Source organism: Dioscorea cayenensis, unplaced genomic scaffold (assembly GCF_009730915.1).
Source record: "Dioscorea cayenensis subsp. rotundata cultivar TDr96_F1 unplaced genomic scaffold, TDr96_F1_v2_PseudoChromosome.rev07_lg8_w22 25.fasta BLBR01000115.1, whole genome shotgun sequence".
NCBI lineage: Eukaryota > Viridiplantae > Streptophyta > Magnoliopsida > Dioscoreales > Dioscoreaceae > Dioscorea > Dioscorea cayenensis.
Window position 1 is genome coordinate 25693 of NW_024086506.1, and position 17171 is coordinate 42863.

General features: G+C 33.0%; 2 protein-coding genes across 3 annotated transcripts; one reads left to right on the forward strand and one right to left on the reverse strand.

Annotated features, from left to right (window-relative positions):
* The first annotated feature begins 2117 nt into the window (after positions 1-2117).
* Positions 2118-6364, forward strand: LOC120253562 (putative chloride channel-like protein CLC-g). Its single transcript, XM_039261881.1, has 7 exons — positions 2118-2373; positions 2454-2654; positions 2760-2937; positions 3365-3627; positions 4204-4473; positions 4694-5822; positions 5898-6364. The coding sequence occupies exons 1-7, from the start codon at positions 2198-2200 to the stop codon at positions 6063-6065; spliced, it is 2385 nt and encodes a 794-aa protein (XP_039117815.1). The 5' UTR covers positions 2118-2197; the 3' UTR covers positions 6066-6364.
* A 733-nt stretch (positions 6365-7097) lies between these two features.
* On the reverse strand, positions 7098-16573 carry LOC120253560 (calmodulin-binding receptor-like cytoplasmic kinase 3). 2 transcript variants are annotated; one of them, XM_039261879.1, is made up of 7 exons: positions 16452-16573; positions 13697-13804; positions 8793-9040; positions 8416-8581; positions 8245-8334; positions 7660-7958; positions 7098-7587 (listed from the first exon to the last, which is right to left on the reverse strand). In XM_039261879.1, exons 2-7 carry the CDS (start codon positions 13791-13793, stop codon positions 7369-7371), a joined length of 1119 nt encoding a protein of 372 aa, XP_039117813.1. In that variant the 5' UTR covers positions 13794-13804; positions 16452-16573; the 3' UTR covers positions 7098-7368. The 2 variants fall into 2 exon arrangements, with proteins under 2 accessions (XP_039117813.1, XP_039117812.1); XM_039261878.1 differs by lacking the exon at positions 16452-16573 and adding an exon at positions 16264-16391.
* Between the last annotated feature and the right edge of the window lie 598 nt (positions 16574-17171).

Below are 17171 nucleotides of genomic sequence, written 5' to 3' on the forward strand. Positions count from 1 at the left end.
TCATTTGCTATATGACATGTCACCTTTCAAATGGATATTCCCAATTTTCCACATCAAGTTCCGTGTCAATAAATGTTGCTTGAGCATGCCCACATTAATAATTGATGACATTTACATTTTGTGTTTTTTGTTTTGATGTTGTGCAAGCCATATACTCATCAATGAGCAACCATAATTTGATGGGGAAAAGATCATTGTACAGCACATTTGGAAAAAAATAAAAATAAAATAATTTTAAAATATGATAATCATCAACAGCAAAATATTTTCATATTTTAGCATCATGTAAGTTTTTTTAAATAACAAATCTGATTTAGTTAAAATTATTAGAATATTATATAAATGTGTTCTAAGTAGGTTGTTAGTTTTTTAAAATATAAAAACATTTAATATATAGCACCAGTTAAAATATGTGCAGAATTATTATTAACTATTGTGCTTCAATATTGTTAGTTAAATACTGTACATTGGAGTGATGGAATTAGAGATAAAATTTAGGGGGTGCTGAATTCAAATTTAAAAAAATTATAAATATTAAATAATTTGATTAATTCAAATTTGAGAGGATAATTATCAATATTTCAAAAATATATAATATACATTCATCCAATAATTTTGGTTTAGGTGTAAATAAACTTATCATATTTACATAATTATCAAATAAGTCAACTAATTGTTAAACATTAATTAACAAATAGTACAATTAAAAAAAAACTAAACACCAATTCAATTATTAATTACAACAATTATTTAAAATATAATCTAACAAATAATCAATTAATCATAACAAATATCTAACCATTTTCATGATAATTTTCGTAATAAAAAAGATTTAATGAATATCAAATAAATTTACATAACAAATAATCACACAAAAAAATTAAATTAGATATGAAACAAATTAAAAAAATATAATAAATCTTTATAATGAAAGATAAAATATACTTGGAATTGATTGAGCAAAGAGAAAAAAAACTCATCAATCCACACAATTCATGTAATAATTTTTTTTTAGAGATTTTAAAATAGCAATTGCAATTTTTTTTAGAGTTTTTATTATTATTATTATTATTATTATTATTATTATTATTATTATTATTATTTATTACTATTTATTTATATTAATATCCTAAAAAATTATAATTATGTATTAATAAGTTAAATAAAAAATATATATAAATATAAAATTTAAAAACAAAAATATTTGAAGATTTATTTTGGCTTATTATTGTCCCAACATCAATTTAATTTAATATAATAATTTTATTATTTTTATTTAATTTATTTTAAATATTGTGGTGATAGAATCTTGAAAATAAAGATAAAGAGTGTCCATATAAATTATACTTATTAATATTTTAATAAATAAATATATATATTAATTATATATTGAGCACCCCCTTGCCTTCCTCTAGATCCGCCCATGCATGAATGGATAGTGACGGTTAAATGTACATCTAACAAATATCGTACACAGTCCTTAGATAAACCAAGTAAATAATCATGTTATTTGATTATTTTTAAAATTTTAAAATTTTAAAAAGAAAAAAAAATTGTTGTGGACGTTAACGTGGATGTGATTAAAAAAAATTATTCAGAATCTTATTATATAAAAATATCATTAAATTTAATTAATGTGGTCTATTTTTGTCACCACCAATAACAACAACAACAATAATAATAATAACAAAAAAGAGAATAACAAATTCTCCTTTAGTATTTTTTATTTGGAAAAATCATTTTTATCGATCCATTTAAAAAATTTATTAAACATTAAATATTATTTTTTTTTAAAATTTATTTTTATATTTAATATATTTCAACAATTTTCAATAAATCAAATTCAACTACATATTATATTAAATCATATTTTAAATAAAAATAATTTTAAAATATTAATATAATTTTTGTTTTTTTATAAATTTTAAATAATCAATTAATTTTAACTGATTTTTTTCATTAATATAAATTAATTAAAATAGACAAAATAAAACCTAACAGAGGGAGGAAGGTAATAAACAACAAATAATAAAGTGTGAATAATATTGTTTCATTATTACACCCTGCTTCCTCCCTCCTTCCTCTCACGTGCAACTCACGTGCGCCTCTCGGCTTTGTGACAACTCCAACTTCTCTAGTACTCCACAGCGACCCAAAACGAGAAACGAAGAAGCGTCTTCACTGAGGACTCTTATCCATGGCTTCCGACGAGCTCCGTGACGCCGGCGGAGAGCCGGAGTCCATTGATGACCAAGAAATCCCCCTTATTGACGACGAACTCCGTGTCAACCTCCGCCGAACTGCCTCCAACGCCACCTCCCAAGTTGCCCTCATCGGCTCCAATGTCTGCCCCATTGAGAGCCTCGACTTTGAGTACGAAAGACTTGGCCTTTGGTACTTGTTCTTATTGTTATTCCTACTTCTTTTGGTTTTTGATCTTTGTTTGGGGCCAGAATGATCGAGAACGACTTCGTGAAGCATGATTGGCGAAGCCATAGTCGGCCTCGGACCCTTCGGTATGTCCTGCTCAAGTGGATTCTTTGTTTCCTCATCGGTGGGATTACTGGCTGCGTCGGATTCTTTAACAATCTTGCTGTTGAGAACATCGCCGGCGTTAAGTTCGTGGTCACTTCCAACATGATGCTGGCTAACAAGTGAGATTGGTTTTGATTGGAGATTTGATTTGTTTGTTTGTTTGTTTGTTTGTTTGTTTGTTGATTCTTTGCTGAAAAAGTTTGGTTTTTGTTTGCGATTATTAGGTATGCGTGGGCTTTTGTGGTGTTTGCCGTGTCTAATTTTGTTCTGACGATGTTTGCTTCGGTGATCACTTCTTGCATTGCGCCGGCGGCTGCGGGTTCAGGGATTCCGGAGGTGAAGGCTTACTTGAATGGCGTTGATGCTCCGGATATTTTCTCATTGAGGACTGTGCTTGTCAAGGTGAGTCTCTTTAATGGTGTGCTGTTTTAGGGTGATAACAAGAAGAAATTCAGGTTTCTGGATTGGATTTCAATTTTTGCTTTTGATGTTTTGATGTGGGTGCTAGAATTTAGAAGAACGGGAACGAATCTGTTGTTTTTGTATTTTGGCTCTCAATTATTGGTTTTATGGTTGAAGATTGGAAATCTGCAAGTTTTTTTTGTTTGTTTGTTTCGGTTTAGTTCTTTCTCATCTTGATTAGAAATCAGAGCATTTTGAAGTTGAAATAATTTGTTCGGAAGAAAAGATGTGTGCTTGAACAAGAATTTTAGTATGTTCTATTTCCGAAAGATTAAATTCGATCGTATTAGACTCTTATAATAAAACTGGTTTCTGAATTCAGAAAAAAAAGCATTATTTGGGATTCATGTCCTCATTTCAATTGCAGATTGCCGGTAGTATTGCTGCAGTGTCTTCTTCTCTCCATGTCGGCAAAGCTGGACCTCTGGTGCACACTGGTGCATGCATTGCATCGATACTAGGTCAGGGAGGGTCACGAAAGTATGGCTTGACATGCAAATGGCTTAGGTACTTTAAAAATGACCGAGACCGGCGTGATCTTGTGACCTGTGGAGCTGGCGCTGGGGTTGCTGCTGCTTTCCGGGCACCTGTTGGTGGTGTACTGTTTGCTCTTGAATGTGTGGCATCATGGTATGATCCTTTATGTTTTACTTTTCATTCAAATCCATTTTCTTCATGTGTGGTAGTTGGTTCCTTATATAAAATATCTTGGCTTGTGTGCTTTCTTCTGTTTATATATGCTGTATTGTAGATTATTTATTTGGTGTGTTGCATTTTGCAAATTATGCACCTGAATGTGGTATTGGAATATATAGTCATCCATCAGATGACCCAGTTACCAACAGTGTAAGTTAAAATCATTTTGGCCTAGCTATTTGCTGCTCTTGTTTGGAAGTCATTAACTATATGTTTGTTCTTTGAACTAAGGTTACATTGATTAGTGAAATGGGTCATCATGAATGCAACACACTTTTTTCTTTCATGAATTGTGCTGATTTAGAATTTTCTGTGTTCAGAGGTCCTGTTTATTATATACCTATCGAGGACTGATGCTTGTGGAATCTGGTTGAAGCTGCATTTTCTGTACTTTTGCCAATTTCTTATTCCTGCTTTTTTTTTTGAGAAAATATGTAGATTTTGTGGTTTTTAAGTTCTTAAAGGGTAAACATGTTAACTTTTGGTGATATTTGTACTTCTATGACACAGGTGGAGAAGTGCACTACTTTGGAGAACATTCTTCACGACCGCTATAGTTGCTGTTGTACTGAGAGCATTGATTGACATTTGTAAGAGTGGAAAATGTGGCTTGTTTGGACAGGGTGGGTTGATAATGTATGACGTAACGGCTGATAAGATTACCTATCATCTTGTGGATTTGCCTCCAGTTATTGTTCTTGGTATCATTGGAGGAATATTGGGTAGCATTCACAATTTCCTTTTGGAGAAGGTTCTTCGAATATATAACCGGATTAATGAGTGAGTACCAGTTTCTATATCCTTTCTTTCTTGTTCATTTCAGTTTTGGATTCTTGAGAAAATTCGATTCGAATAAGGTCTTTGGTATTTGTGTATGTGACATTGCAGAACTATTATTTCAATGACCTTGCATCTTCTTTTAAAAATTGTTGCCAAATTTTATCCTTCCGTCTACAAGACATGTTTATCTAACTCACCATTCTGTATATCTTTTCCTCAGGAAAGGCCTTGCTCGCAAATTTCTTCTTGCCGCCAGTGTTTCCATTTTGACTTCATGTTGTCTTTTCGGGTTGCCCTGGCTCGCATCTTGTAGGCCTTGCCCAACTGGACTAAAGGAAGCTTGCCCGTCGATAGGCAGATCAGGCAATTTTAAGAAATTCCAATGTGCTCCAGATCACTACAATGATCTAGCAAGTTTATTTTTCAACACCAATGATGACACAATCAGAAATCTTTACAGTGCCGGAACGGATGATGTGTTCACTAACTTCTCAATCATACTGTTTTTTGTCACCTCCTTTTTTCTTGGAATCATAAGCTATGGTGTTGTGGCTCCTACTGGGCTTTTTATTCCTGTTATATTGACGGGTGCAACTTATGGTCGCCTTGTCGGAATGCTGATGGGTTCACGCTCAACGCTCGATCATGGCCTTTTTGCAGTTCTTGGTTCCGCTTCCCTTCTCGGTGGAACCATGAGAATGACGGTTTCTGTTTGTGTAATCATCCTAGAGCTAACCAACAATCTCTTGCTTCTTCCTCTTGTTATGTTGGTTCTGCTCATATCCAAAAGTGTTGCTGATACTTCTACGACGAATATCTATGATCTTATTGTAAAACTGAAGGGGCTTCCATACCTTGAAGCCCATGCTGAACCATACATGAGACAACTTACAGTCAGTGATGTTGTCACAGGTCCTTTGCAAATGTTTAACGGCGTGGAGAAAATTAGCAACATAGTCCATGTTCTAAAGACAACCGGTCATCATGGGTTCCCTGTGATCGATGAGCAGCCATTTGCAGCTTCACGGTTGCTCTTCGGTATAATTTCTCGTGCCCACCTTCTTGTTTTGTTAAAGAAAAAGAAATTTCTGCCTGTGTGCACCTTCTCCGCTGTTGAAGACATGAAGCATTTCTCAGCCGATGATTTTGCTAAGCGTGGCTCAGGCAAACATGACAGCATTGATGATATTGAGCTGACTGCCGGAGAGATGGAAATGTACATAGATCTGCATCCATTTGTGAACACTTCACCTTATACAGTTATAGAGACAATGTCACTGGCAAAAGCTGTCATACTTTTCCGGGAAGTCGGATTGAGGCATCTCTTGATTATTCCAAAGTCATCACATGTAAGAATTCTGGTCTAATACTAGTACTTTCTTGTCTTGCTTATTTGTTGAATACTAACTATTGCGTCGCTGCAGAGAGAACCAGTAGTTGGCATTTTAACAAGACATGATTTCATGCCTGAGCATATACTTGGACTGCACCCGATCCTGAAGCGGAGCAGGTCGAAGAGGATGCGGTTCGGTAAGGCCGCTCTGGTTTCACTTTGTAAGGGCTGTTTTCCATGGTGTGAAGATGACTTTTGAAACTTTCTATAAAAATTACAGTGAAGATCTCATCTTTATCGTTCCATTGTATACATCTGAAACGTCGGAGGCTCTAATCCGAGGCTCGGTAATAATATTCGAAAGCTGTTTTATGCTATTTTTGCCGGTAGAATTCCAGTTGTATTATCGATATTGTAGTTTTTAAATAGCGCTATAACAAGGCACTGTGGTGCTTCAAGTTTCTGTTTTGTTGGTAATATGATTGTGTTCGACATGTCGAAGTATTATCTTATTGGACTGAACATTTTCCCGTTTCGATTCATTTTAATTTTTATCAATGTGTTCAGTAAAGCAGTTCAAGTTGCATTTGTTATAAAATTAGATGTATTTGTTAAGTCTCTAAAGAAGGACTGATTTGTTATTTATTTATTATTAAATATCAGGTTCCATTTTGTTTTCACAACTCAGAAACACTAGATTTGTTAATCAAACTGATATAAAATTAATAGGGGGAAAAATAGAAAATAACTTATTTTGATATAGTTCTTACATATGTTTACTCATAGTTTTATGGTTTCTATTATTGGAAAGGTTTTTTAGAACTCTAAAAACTATAATTTGGAATTTATAATAAAAAACTTCATTATTTTAATGGAAGGCTGAACAAGCCGACAACTATCACAAGTTTTTTGTTCTATAATATATATATATATATATATATTGTTAAAAATTAATAATTAAAAAATGGCTTGATAAATGAAGATTTATTTATTCTATCTCAACATATCTTTTTTTTCATTCTTGAGAATGAAGAATTGCTAATTGGCAATGTAATTATATCTTTTAAAAGAAAATATCATTCAATATCAATTGAAAAAACTGATAAAATAATTTTATATTTTGAAGTTAAACATTCCAATAACACAAAAACACTAAAAAATTCTATTCAAACACTAAAAAAATAAACATTAAAAAAAAATTTAGAGAATTTCTCTTCTAGTCTAGATACCTTCCTTCAATCTAAACAGATACATGATCAATGAAAAGAACAACAAAAGAATGAGCTCCATGTTTTTTTAAAGCCAATCAATATTATTGATTTATTTCCAGGATGCTACAATAGCACATATTTTGTACCTTCAAATTGGTTCAATTCATGCAAATTTTACAAGCACCCTGACAAACACATGAAGCACAAACTATACAATAAAAATCACAACATTAAGTTTCTCCCCAATCTACAATGTCCTGCTAACAATCTTTAAATCCTGCTTGAGAGGAACATCATGTTTTAATTTCAGTTCTCTTTTTTTTTGCTTGTGGAGTTGATCAATCTAAGAATCTACGGTACCGTCCTGTGGCTTTTTCTCCGGTAGTCCTTCCGAATGTCCCAGAGCTGTTCAACAGCTTCTTTCATATCCGGACGATCTGCCCGTGTAGGTGCAGCACATTGAAATGCCAGGCCGAGTAACTTTTGTAGCACCTCGTCATCTATAATTTCATCATTCAGTGCAGGATCCAATATATCTCTGTCATTTCCTTTGCTGTGCTTGTCAAATGCCTGCAGCAAAATATCCGCTTAGTAATCGGGATATGTTCAATGCTGAAATTATTTAAGTTATGCAAAACTTACCCATCGGACCGTGATTCTCTCATTAGGAGGTTTCTTCACTTCTACCGGTCGACGTACAGAGATAAGTTCTATTAGCATTATACCGAAGGAGTAGACATCGCTCTTGGGCGTGAGTTTATATGTTTTCAAGTACTCTGGATCGAGGTATCCCGCTGTTCCTTTGACTTTTGTGGAGATATGTGTCTTATCAGGTTGAGTAGAACCACTTTTAGCAAAACCAAAATCGGCGACCTTCGCTCTGAGGTTCTCTGTCAGCAGAATGTTTGATGACTTCACGTCTCGATGAATTATGGTTTTTTCTGACAACCAATCAATTTGATCAAGTAACCCGAAATAGTGTCAGCACTGTAAATGGAAATTTCATTTTAAGCGTTCAAAATAAGTTTTCATATGAAGAAGAGTTAAAAAACTTATTAACATTGACACAACTTTATTGCTTCTTTCTGAGAATGTGTGATTGAGAGAGAGAGAGAGAGAGAACTTTTATTCTAATTTTGTGATTATGTATTCTTTTGATCGTCGGGTAGTTTAGATTGCATCTGAAATATGTTCATGATGTTTAACCTAACTATACAAGAGATTTACCTGCATATAGGTGGAGATAAGTTAGGGCATGTGCGACATCAATGGCGATTTCTAGACGTTGACTGAAGTTCAAAATCTTCCCACGTCGACCTGCTTATGAAAAAGATCCATCATTTCCATTGACTGTTAACTACAAAAAATATTTATTAGGTCTGGACAATCAAATCTTACCATCTAGATGTTCCCTGAGTGTACCATTAGGAACATATTCAGTAAAAATTAAGTACTCATTTTCTTGATCATGGTACCCAAGTAACCTCACAAGGCTCCTGTGCTCGATTTTTGTGAGCAGTGCAACTTCATTACTAAATTCAGCTTTTAAAGCTGCAAAGTTTTCCTGTAACAAGCTCCAATCAATATAACACCTACAAATTAAACTATATATGCTACTTCCTTTTCGATTAGTTGAACAAGAAAATTACTTAAAAAAAAGATAAAAAGTTGATGGCGTAAATGACCAAAATAATTTTTTTAAAGATATTCTTGAGTATATGAGTGTCAGATCATTTTAAAGGGAATAAGCAAAGTCATGCTAAGAAATAGAATACCTTCTTTGCTCGCTTAATAGCAACTATCCTACCATCAGCCAACTTAGCCCTGTAAACACTACCAACACCTCCTTCTCCAATCTTACACGAAGACGAAAAGTTCTGAGTAATTTCTCTAATGTCATTGATGCTGAGTTGAATAGTTCCAATCACTGATGGTTTAGGAGACAGTGAGAAGCGTGGTGGACTTGGAGCTATCCGCAATGGTGCATCAGAACTAGTGCTTAATTTAGAGCTACCTGACTCATCTGTAATGAATAAAAAAATACAGGTCGATGGAATTTCCATGAACGAGAGAAAATTAGCCACATGCAAAATAAAACAAAATATTTGTGGTGTCACGGACATAAAGAATGAACATATGATTAAACACTACAAATTATATACAAATACATGGTTGGGTATTCTCTAAAATGAATATGTTTGGACAAGCTTTTTGTTCTCTAACTTTGATTTGTTCATCTAAGAATCATTGGTTCATGTGATCAGACTATAAAGGAATCCAAATGTAAATAAGCTGTCATCCAAGCAGTTTCTTACAGACCCTCGACAATTTGAAAACTCCAGCAGAGGGATGGCTGTAATGTTTAGTGATTTGAGATGATGGATGATGACTTGGTTTTTCTGGAGATTGATCTCTGTTTTGGTTGAGGGATGGATGGAGGAAGATTAATGTGTGTTTATTGACATTGGGCATGATGCAGATTGCGAGCTCTCTTTATATATATATGACTCACAATCTCCATCCTGTCCAATAAATAAAGCCCCACAAATTTATAAATTGCAATATCACCAAAGCAACTTGCAAAAATTACATGGCATACCTTGACAAAAATCATCATCAAAGTCATCAACATAGCCAAAAAACAAAAGTAACACTCATTAATAAAAAAGAAAAGTTCTCAAGTCATTGCCATAAACAAAGTGATATTAACTAGCTAATAAAGTGATATTACCAAATAACCAAAATTTGGTCTTAAAGCAAAATAGATAATCTTAAAATATATATATATATATATATATATATTGACTTCATAAATGAGTTAGGTTAAAAGGGCACAAAGATAAATTTCTTTATGTGTAAAAGGACAAAACGTTAAATTTCTTTATGGAGGAATATGATGGATTTAGAAACCCTAGACGAGTAAGAGGTAATGAACAAAATCGCTTCAATGGAAGCCAATCTCTACAAACAAGTGGGAGAAAAAGTTTAGGGTAAAAGGGCAAAAGAAAAAAAAAAAAAGTAAACTCTTTTTTTATCCAATGTTACCATTTCTGTCCCAACCCTCCCCATGAAATTAGTTATCAGGTTGTGGTTATAATATGCAGCCCCTTTGTTTATCGAATGGTTACCAAAAAAAAATAATCTTTTATGGCCTTCACTTGATTCTTTGTTTAGTTATAATATGCAGCCTCTTGTTGACCAGGACATCACTTTCACACACCTAATTTCAGGTAAATGGGCTTTCTCACTTCCTGGAATGTGTTTGGTCAGAACAATAAAGAATAGAGCTGTTTTAGAAATCCCACCACTACTTACCTAATTTCAAAGTTAAAGAGTTTAGGAGTTATAATAAATATTTTCTTGATTTTATATTTGTTGATTAATTGGCTAGACTAAAATTAAGAAACAAAATTTTTTATTTTCAAAGATATTTGAACAATTATAATACTTTGAATGTTAAATAAATAATTAAAAATATTTTTTTGCACATGTTTAGAAGAATGGTTTATAATTCTTTATTATTTTTCAAACATTTGCTTCAAAGTTCTGTCTCCATTTTTAACTGTATGTAGTTAAGGATGTGTTGTTTGCTTTCTTTGTGCTAATTCAATTTTTGAGCTCTTCGTTGGACTTAAAGATTTTAAGGTTTGAAGTTTCATCTTTGGGTATTTAAAGGTCCACAGTTTATGAAATTAATGTAGTTCACTTTATTTGCAATTTTAATATCTTATCAAGCTTCATGTCTTGAATCAATTCCCAATCAAACTTCATGTCTTAATCAATTCCCAATCAAGCTTCATGTCTTAATCATTTCTCAATCAAATATGCACTTGCAGTAACTGTTAGAGTCATTGGCATGTTTTGCATAAAAACTAAAATTATTATTTGGTCTATTTCTTAACCACAAATGCTTCATGCTATTTTAATTATACAGCTCATTGCTTCCTCTTTAATGAACTTTATTCAAGAATGAATTGATACTTCTTTTGGATAAAATAGAAAGTAATGTACCCCTGTAAAAATTGTATACTTTCATGTAGGTACTCATGTTATATCTTTTTCACTATTTGTCATGGTTTTAGTTTAAAACACATAAGTCATTTATAGAGTAGAACTAGATCTTTGGCTTTTGTATGCACTCCTCCGGCCCATTATAAGTGTCCGCTTCTAAAAGCTTTTCATGTCCCAAATTATCTGTCCACATACCTAATTTAAATATTAATCTCCAAATTTAATCTTACCAATTTATTTAAATGCATTATTCTCCATCACTATCACCTTAAATGATCAAACCTAGTAGATGGAAAAATATATGAACAAAATGCGAAATGTAGGTTCATGAAATTTTTAACTCTAATTACCTTTCTTACTCTTTATAGGACAGTTAAGTTGGACACTTATACTGAGACAAAGAAAGTACTTTCAAAAATTCTAATGGCTTGTATGGAAATTGTTATACAATTTAAACCAGGGAGAACCGAGCTCATTATTCATTTTACAATTTTAGGGAGACCACACATGTGCATGCCAGAGCATGCGCACTCGTGCTCCGGCATGCACATGTTGCTCATCTAATTGTTTTTCGATTACTTCATTATTATAGAATCTGAATCCTGTAACATATATATCGTCGTTTCGATGAAAGAAAGTTCCTGAGGAAGTAAATCTAAAATTTATATAGTATCCAGAAGACAAACCTTTTCTCTATGGCATCCAGCATCCTCTTTCACCCTTGATCCTTGCTCTCACTTTCCATGCCCATACTTATGTTATAAGTTAGGAGCATGGATTTTTCATCCTCACCATATCAAATAACTACACCATATTTCCTTGCAACTGGAACAACAAACGTATCTCCTATCAAGTTCTTTGTTCATACTCGTATTTTGCAACCGGCTATTTATTAAGGCTCTACTCTGACTTGTCCTCATCGTATTGCTAATGCTTCTATGGCCAATCACTACACTAACTGGCTCAAGCTTGAGTAGGCTTTTCAAAGTTGGCTACTTGCAACTTCATCTCCACTGATTGTGAGTCAAGTTTTGAACTTCTTAACTATTCATGTGATTTGGTTGAAGTTTGAACACCTAAATACGAATCAAACTCAATCTTCAATCCTTCACCTGAAGTTTGAACTCCAAACTACTAGACAGGCATCCTTCTCCATGTCAGAATAACTTGAGAAAAAGAAAGAATATTGTTATTATTAGTTGAGCCTCAAGATCTTGTTTTTTTTATACCCTTGAAGCATTGGACCTGACTAGAAACCATTTGTACCATTTGTGATATTCATCACAGCTACGACAATGATGATCTCTTTTAAAGATTTGCACTCACTCTTCACCCAACAGCAGCGGCTTGCTTTTTCTACTCAAATTTCCCCCTTGCATATTAATTCATATGCACTTATCTCCACTAACATGTGACTAGGCATTTCTTTTCATCTCAACCTCGTGGTAATGCTTATCAATTCTCCTCAAGTTGTCACACACAAGGCCATAGCCCATGGTCAAGGAGGCCAGTTCTTCCTCATCAGCCTTCTTCGCAACAATGTCACCCTCCTATTTCTTTTGATGGTAGGCCTGCACAGGCTTGCCCTCCATGCCAAATATGCAACAAAAGAGGGCATATACTGCCTTAAAGTGCTATAATCTTTATGATAAACAATATCAACCTTCTTTAATAACTACTGCAAATGATCTTCAGGTGCCTTATTCCTATTATTTTGGAGATGCTCCATAGCGTGTTGATTTTGGTGCTTCTCACCACATCATCAACAATCTTAATGTGCTACATGATCAGTTTTCTTATCGAGATAAGGACAAACATATAGTGAGAATGACTCAATTTTCTTATATACATATACATATATATTTACATATAAATACATACCCTTATGGAAATTTTGACAATTACTTCTTAACATGTAATTTTTATCTAATGAGAGCATAAAATATTTATTGTTACAAGGAATTATTTATTGTTCATGTATTATATTAAAAACATTGCATGATTCAATTATTTTTAGCACATCATTAGGATCATTAACTTTTGTTGTTAATTTTTCAGATTTATGAGTAATTACTTAAGCGGCTAGCTAGTTAGTGGAATAAATTGTAGTCTCGATCTTTATGATGTTTCCTTGCGTTAGATCCTTATTTTCTATGATCTTAGATCTTGCTTGTCATTTGACTTAATGTTGGACTACTGTAGGGTTTTAAATCCTATTATTTGTTATTTTGAGGATTTGAACTGTTTATCAACTTGAGAATTTTTAACTTATTTTATTGAGGTATAGAAGTTGGTTAAATTATTTGTCATTATAATGTGCATAAGAATATTTGTTTAGTTTTGAGGCCTTGCTTGTTTACAAGGTCCACAGCTATGGTTGTAAGGCCATTTGTCATGTGCCAATGCAGGAGTGTGGCTTTGGGGCATGACACCAAGCTTTGCTCATTTAGGGCTCTTTTGGATCCAACAGTTTTTGTTTCAAAAGTGCTTAACTTATGAAAGAAACACTACAGTGTTATAGTAAACTACCATAATCATCTAATATTGGTGATAAATAAACCAAAAGCATAAACAAGGGGACTATTCACATCATGAGGTTATTTCAGATTAAAAAATTTCAACATAAGGAAAAGAGAACTTGTAACAACCATATTCTAATTTTACTCACTTGAATTTAGCCCTTTGGCTGAAAGATTATGTGCAGTCCCACCTTCCCCTTTTGGTGAAGAGCAAGGACAAAATGGACTGCAGCAGAGCAAATTCATAGCTACATCATCTGAAAGCAAATAGAACATAGAATGTCATTTCTGCAACTGAAATTACCATTTTCACCAATTTCAAGGATGTAATGGATGCCAAGAAATGCGTGAAACATTCTATTTATGTTTTTTGAAGCAGGTCCACTGAAATATAATGAAAAGTTGGACTCCATAAGCCACAAAAAAGAAAGGTATAAAAGAAAAAAAAAACATTCTGTAACTGAAATTCACAGTTTCATGTATTGACAACCTGAAATAACCAAAATCAATCAAAAGGCAATTTAAACAATTAAATATTACATACAGGAACATATCAAAAATGATGCAATTGGTTACCACAAACACTAAGCCTTTTCACATGTTCTCTATAGCACACAAATTGATAGAGATCAAACACCCACATCATGTGTTGCATTAGAAATTACAGAAAATAGAGATGATAAAATAAAGGAAAGGAAAGCAGAAAAAATATCTGAATAATTTAAATCAATAAGCAACCATATAAGCTTATATAGCATTTATCAGAATCATAACTAATGTAAAAAGAACCTATTGCCAAGTGCGACAGACAGCCAGAATATAATCCTCACATGGTCATCAGTTTTTTATTTATTCCAATCCAAAGCAACTTACAGGAAACTACTTTGACAAGGCTGACTCATAAGCTGAAAGGATAGTTGATGAATAAAAACATGATTAAATTTCAAATTATCAGTTTCTCAGATGCACCTTAAGCATTCCCTTCTTCATGGTTCTGGCAAGTACTTGTTTCTAAATGTAACACATCAGGATTGGGATTCATGTTATCAAGTCTATCCAAAGAGGGAAGGTAAAAAGAAAAATGAAGTGCAGGGAGAATGCACAGCCTAGTCGAATGCGTGGTTGATTCATCATAAATGAGTGCCATTGGAATAAAAACAATACAAAGAACACCAGCTTAGTGGAGACCCTTTAAGAAGAATGCCTTATTCAAACAACTGCAACTTCAAGCAAAAAAGGAACCTTGACACCAATTAAATATCCTTAAGTTTCCAAATCAAGGGCCAAAAGAAATCTTATCTATACAAGTAAACACAATTTGAACAAAACTTAGAATAGTTGTAGGAAGCAACAATAATAAAAACTTGAGGGTGTAAATTCCAATTACCTTGTCCAAGATGATAAGGAGATACCAAAATAACCACGATCAAATGGAAATAGATTAACCATTACTTTGAAAGGAATTCGCAAAACATCTCCCTATGATAGTTGAAAAATGATATGAAAATCACAATCTAAATCCAGCATAACCAATTATCATCTTAGTTCTTTATCTAGACCTTTTGCTTTATTTCCTCCAACAGTACATCACAAACAACATAACATAAAGAAGGTAGAAGCAAATTCTAATTCACGTATGAAGGAATCACTGCAAAGAAAAAGAAGCTTTAAACAAGAAAAGTTCTCATGCATCCTCTTAAAACATAGGCCATAAACAAGCTAAGGAGATTGTGTGAACAAGGTTGTGACTGAAGTTTGGCATAGAAAAGAAATGATGTGTCCTCTTAACATCAAACCAACACTTGCGAATCCTTTTCCCCAACAATCAAACCACCACATCATATCTACATCTAATATAACAATCCAGACTACATTTGGGCATGTGGAACATGAAAAAGCACAGAAGAAGAATCCTAGATTTCAAAGAAAATAGCTCTATAGTTACACATCTCAACACTCTCACAAAAAATTTATTATCCTGTGCCAAATTCATAAATTGTCCTTTGGTGAGCAAACTAAAATGAAAGAAAGAAATCAAAACAAAATGAAAACAAAAAATATTAAATTGTATAAGATACTCAAATCATCACAAGAACAAACATGTTCTACAAGATCATGCCCTCGAAGAATCTGAGAAACAACCGAAAATACATGCATGAAAGAAAACCTTGTAACTATCCCATTTGACATCAGTAATAACCTTGCTACAATTTCCCAACTCCATGAATCATCATCACAAAGTCAACAAAATAACTAAATAAAAATAATGAATTGGGATTTATCCTCTTAACCTGAAATAATAAATCCTCTCTGACTAACATCAGGATCTTCAACCACTTGTAAATCCTTTTCCCCAATTCCCCAATTCCCCAATTCCCCAATTCTCCAATCATCCCATCATATCCACATCCAATACATCAATCCAGACTAAATTCAGGTATGCAGAGCATGAAAATTCACAGCAAAACACTAGCTTCCAATACAAACAAACATTATAGTTACAAATCTCAACATTCTCACAAAACCTCCAAAATTAAGGGGGGCAAAAAGGCACTTTCTTTAAAATTAAAAAAAGAAAACCCCATTAATTATCAAATAAACAAAACAAGAAATTAACAAAGAAACAAAATCCCTAAAAAAATCTAAAATTTGCAATTAAAGAATCACAAGATTAAATCAAACTGATGGGAAAAAGAGAAAAAGAACAAAACTTTACCAGAAAGAAGAAGATTTCCAGAGAAAATCCAAGAAATTCTTTCCAAACAGAGAGCAAATAGCATGACCAAAGTTCAAACATATATGTGCTCACACACACACACACACACACACACACACACACACATATATATATATATATAAATTGGGAAAGGAAGGTGATAACATAGAACTATGAGAAAAAGAAACCGGTTTGAACGGGAACGCGTTTAGCCTGGTCACCGGTGGCTTAACTGTACGGATGGTCTGGGAATGGAGAGAAATGACCGGAAACCGGAGCTCTCCAATGCCCATCCGCATGTCCGCGTGGGTGGTGAGAAGGAGACTGGAAGTAGAGGGTGGAGACTGCAGCTTTTAATCTAAGTGAAAAAGTCACAATAATAATAATATTTTAATATTATAATAATAATAATAATAATAATAATAATAACCATCATCAAAATAATAATAAAGAAAAGTCTTGGTCAATGTCTTTCAGTGGTTGGGTTTGACTGGACTTTTATTTTTGGTTTTTATTTTTGTTTTTTTATTTTTATTGGTGAGGGGAAAATTGGTTTTTTTTTTTAAATAATAATAACAATAAATGTTCGGTAAATTTTTTACTGGTTAAACTAAATTTTGATTTATTTTTATTTTGATCACTGGACTTTAATTTATATCAAGTTGGTTACTCAATTTTAATTTTATTTCACTTATTTAATCTATTAGAGATGTCCATATATTAAAAAAGAGCCACATCATTCATTTGGACACTAAAATCTCTTGATTTACTATCTAGTGAAATTAAATTAAAGTAGGATAACTAAACTAATACACATTGAAGTTCGATTATCAAAATAAAAATAAACCAAAATTTAGTAAACCTTTACAATCAGATTTTGGTTGGGGATTGGTTTTTGGGATGGTTGA